We start from the raw sequence: 4,361 nt of genomic DNA, 5'->3' as shown, positions 1-4,361 counted from the left end.
ATGGATGGATGGATGGATGGATGGATGGATGGATGGATGGATGGATGGATGGATGGATGGATGGATGGATGGTTGTGTGCATGAATGAGTGGGGTGAGTGGAGTGAGTGGGTGAATGCGGACATTGGTTACCAGTTGTTTAGCAGTTTCACACATATGTGACACGTGGATTTGCATATTCGTGGCTGCACCTCAAGTAGCACACATGAAGTGTGCTAGCGACAGGTAAGCGGTGCCTGATGGCTGAACTGTGATAGGTGTTGGAGCAAATCATGTGTGCTGAACGTGTTGGTTGAGCTGAAGAATGCAATGCAGGTGAAGACTATGTTTGACGTGGAAAGGGTAGTGGCAGCACTTATCTATGGGGGAGCAACTATGGTTGTCAAAGGAAGGAATTACAATAGTTTTTATCTATTTGTTGGAATTTCAAGACACCTTGACTGTTTTGTGCGGTTTATGAGCTGAAAGTGTGGGAGATTAAAGGACCCCTTAATCGCCGTCGGCCCGCGCTAAATCAGCCATCTGATCACCCTTGCTGACTTCTGTCGTTATAACTTATCGAGGGGGCTCTTAGAAAGGTCATACGAAAATCCATTAATCCCTTTGATTGCGCTGTCTACTAATGGGGACTGAAGCCATTATAGAGAAGGGTTTCCATTCAGAAAACCTCGTCAATTACACTTTGGTCAAAATGTCGACCAGGGTTGGGGCATACTTTTCTGACTATCCAAAATGCGTCTCTGATGGGATTTGGGTAATGTTGTTTCTAATTCAACTATTTAAAATGCAAAATACTACCAATAAGGCAAAATTTGATATGATAATGTTTAACTTGTTCTGAAATTTGGCTATTTTCTTCCTCTCTTGTGCCTTTTTTCCCTTCTACCATTTTGGAACTCATCAACCCAAGGTCTTTTATAATATGATGGAGGCCAGTCTTTTTTGCCACCGGACTAATTTAAGTCAAGTTTTTTTTGAAGCAATACGGAAGAAATTTTCCATCGACTCTTACTGATGCCTTGTTACGACCCCTGTTTCTGCTCTCTAGATGGAAAAGATCGGCTTGTAAGGACTTCCATTCATTATTGACGGGTGGAATGTACAAGCGGTGATACTTTGTAAGGAGTCAAAGGCGTCTCTCTCCTCCTGACCATTCGCTCTTGAAAAAAAACTGGAAAAATCGCATTTTGGGGCTTGAATATCTCCTTTAGTGTGGCGTTAATCCCAAGGCCTCCGGTCCACTAGGTGGGTCGACATCACATTTCCGTTGTCGGTGGCGAATTCGGATGCTCGTTTTCAAAACGTCAAGACTTTGCCCCAAAAATGAGCAAATTTAAGTAAAATTCAACCTCTCTTTTCGACAATAAACCAGTCGTATTTGGGGCATTTGTGCATGTTTAGTAAATGGCATTTCCCTAATTGCGTCGACCCAGACTGCTGCGACTGCCTCCACACTGCCCTTATTTAATTGGCTCATTAGCTGCTGATCTTTCCACAAAATTTGCTTTTTTTGCTGTCGTTGTTTCTCTAACACTGACTAAACAATCTTACTTTTCTATCCAGTCTCCTAAATCGGGATTCTTCTCTTCGGAGGAAAAATTCCGGCCAACTGACTCACACTGATAAGTTTGGGAGGAAGGTTCAAGCACCCACATTCCAACACAGGTAATAAGAAGTTGCCCATTTGTATGTCTATGCTAACAGCAGATTTTGATAAATTGGTATGACACATTATTCGCCTGTAAGAAATTTTAAAGCAAAAAAGTAAAATTTTTTGGGCATTTTTCGGGTGCAGGCAGGAAGATCCCGTCCGGTAAAATGGCTAGTGTCCATTTGCTTGATGAGAAGGGAAAGAGAGCGACGATAAAATGAAAAAATTTTCCCTCCTTTTCTGTTTTCAAGCTTGAAACCCCACTGTCATTAATCAAACCCGGCCTCAGAGAGACGTGCACACACACACACACAGGCATATGCAGCCAGACGACAGCATCACGTAGTCACAAGGGAAAAAAGGACAACTACACGAGGGAAAATTTTATTATTCCCAACTTTTACTACTTCTAAGGTTGTAAAATGGGTGCATTGTTTTTGTTTACCAGTCAAGAATTTCCAGCCTTCAACTCTTTTGACTAAGGAGAGATAAACGAATGCTGCGTGGGCAGTCTAGCCGATCCAAATTCCCAACAGCGGACATAAATTTGATGCATATTTTTAGGGCTCCTCAGCAGTTCCTATTATAGACAGTCCAACTCATTCAAATAGTTGTCTATACATTGGAGAATCCAGCCTTCATAAATGTGTGCTTCATCTGGCCTGTTTCTAGCCGACCCGTCAAATTGACTGCTCCACATGGCAGGCGGGCATGCTATGCGCCTGAGTATGTGACGTCTGAAGCAGCAGGAAGTAACCATTGGTGTCTCTGAGTTATGTTTTTCTCCAAGATATCGGATGTCTGATGGAAGGAATAATCTGGGGTGATAAAGAGCCCTTTTACCGGAAACGTCCTACTCCCCCTTCCGTCATCCAGCCTCCTGCGTGTACGCAAATGCTGCCACGTTGGATATCGCTAAAAAAAGAAACTGGGTTCAGTAGTTTTTTACAAAATATTAAAAAATGATGGGAGGGAAATGTACCGATAAAATGTGGTATATTAGACAAAATACCCTGTAACCGGAGCGTTACCATTACCTACTGAATCAACAGAATGCAAATTTAGCTCACTTAGCACCACAAGACACCTCGCCACGGACAAGAAAGAACAGCGTTTGTTGATAGACAGATATTTAGATATGGTTCTTCACCTTAGAGCCTCCCAGCCCGTCCTAAGTCCCAATGGCAGAAATGGATGATGAACCCGTGGAAATCTGGCCCAAAACACATTCACTACTGGAGTATCCGAAGAAGATCGACAGCCAGAAATTAGAAGTTTAATTATTCCAAGCCTCAACAGTCTGTTTGTCATGCGATATCGCTTGTCACAAACTGCCAATAACACATATTACAAATGTGCGACACCTTAATCGAATGGGAAATTAGGTACGGCGTAAATTTTACTTGCTCTGTAAGTGGCTGATTAACCAATCACTGCGTGGTCCGAACGACCACCAATAGAGGCGGCCTCTCCAAAATGTTCAAAGGCATTCAATGCATCAGGAGCCTTTGATCAGTGATTAAAGGACGACACAGAAACATCCCACTGGGCTGATTTAGGGTGTGCAGTTAGCTTAAGAAACCGGTCTTTGTTAGGAAAGTGCGGGGGGGAGGGGAGTAAGGGAGGATGGTTTATGCAGAAGATAGATGTATCGATGTGTAGCAAAGATGCGACGAAGTCGGCTGGAAGACAAAGTAATGCCTGAACTCACCCACTGAAACAATGCTTTATTCATATGACCAGAAGTGGTCATCTTTGCGTCCAGTCCTCCAGCCCCTTAACAAAAATCCTCGTAGACTTCAACTAAAGGTCAGGTTGATGAAATCAATAATGCATTTTATTTCCAGGTGACTCGAAAGGTTCCTGTGCCATGGCATGCTTGGAGAGAGGGTAAATGGAGAGGAGGAATACAAACCACTGGAATTTCAGCATCCAGCATCTTCATATAACAGTTCATTTAAAATCACAAAACCAGGACCCCACTGACCACCATCAGCACCCTTGTGCAGCCGTGTTTTTGCCCCAGATTTCGGAGGAAAGAGTCACATACGCATAGCAGGTTTCGGTATCCCCCTTGCAGGGTGGTCTCCATAATTAATGAGACTTGACGCCGGAGCAGGGGTATCACCGTCGTCGGTGCTTCCATGGCGCCATCTCAGACGGCTGCGCAAATATCGTTCCACCCCCACCCTTCTCTGTCCCAATATAAAATATTTTATTCAGCCGTGAATTCATGAGGTTTGGAGTTTTCTGTCACTATGCCTTTCAAGCCACAGTGACTCAGCCTTCGTGATTAAAAACCGGCTATGCACTCTCCATTCATGAGTTATGGACAGTTAAAATGAATCAAAGAAAAAGTCCAAAACCACTGTCAGAAGGCATTAAATAACACCAACGGTTTGGTAATTCCTGCCAAAAAATAGTTTGATTAACCTTTATTGCAGCGCCTTAAATTCCAGAAGTTATTTGTCACTTTAGCTTTCTAAGAGCACCAATGAGAATTCGAAAAAGAATAGGTAACTCGCATGGGATGAAAAAGAATAATTTATCTGTGGAATTACTGACTGCAGTATGAAATGTTCTAAAGAGTACCTTATTACTATCAAGTGTTGATAAATATAAATCTACAGTTGTACTGAAAAAATTATGCATAAACCTAGCAATATTTACGCTCAACAGACCAATTTATATCGTAATGGATAGGCGCTCTA

The 4,361-nt window shown here is 42.7% G+C and overlaps 2 protein-coding genes across 2 annotated transcripts in view; both read right to left on the bottom strand. All coding sequences in view use genetic code 11, as the record gives it.

Moving 5' to 3' along the window:
* The window catches only part of EGR_08295 (hypothetical protein), a gene marked incomplete at both ends in the record, with an annotated part of 3,917 nt that extends 3,017 nt beyond the window's left edge, over positions 1-900 (bottom strand). Inside the window, 2 exons of the mRNA XM_024497544.1 lie at positions 699-765; positions 798-900. Of these exons, the coding sequence (XP_024348022.1) occupies positions 699-765; positions 798-900 (170 nt within the window). The remainder of the gene's footprint in view (positions 1-698; positions 766-797) is intronic.
* A 2,172-nt stretch (positions 901-3,072) lies between these two features.
* Positions 3,073-3,796, bottom strand: EGR_08294 (hypothetical protein; the record flags this gene model as incomplete). The annotated part of the gene is made up of 2 exons (XM_024497543.1): positions 3,073-3,156; positions 3,638-3,796. 2 exons carry the CDS (start codon positions 3,794-3,796, stop codon positions 3,073-3,075), a joined length of 243 nt encoding a protein of 80 aa, XP_024348021.1.
* Between the last annotated feature and the right edge of the window lie 565 nt (positions 3,797-4,361).

This window comes from Echinococcus granulosus (genome assembly GCF_000524195.1).
Source record: "Echinococcus granulosus chromosome Unknown EG_S00102, whole genome shotgun sequence".
Lineage (NCBI taxonomy): Eukaryota > Metazoa > Platyhelminthes > Cestoda > Cyclophyllidea > Taeniidae > Echinococcus > Echinococcus granulosus.
The sequence above is the reverse complement of the archived record's forward strand: the minus strand, read 5'-3'. Positions and strand labels throughout refer to the sequence as shown.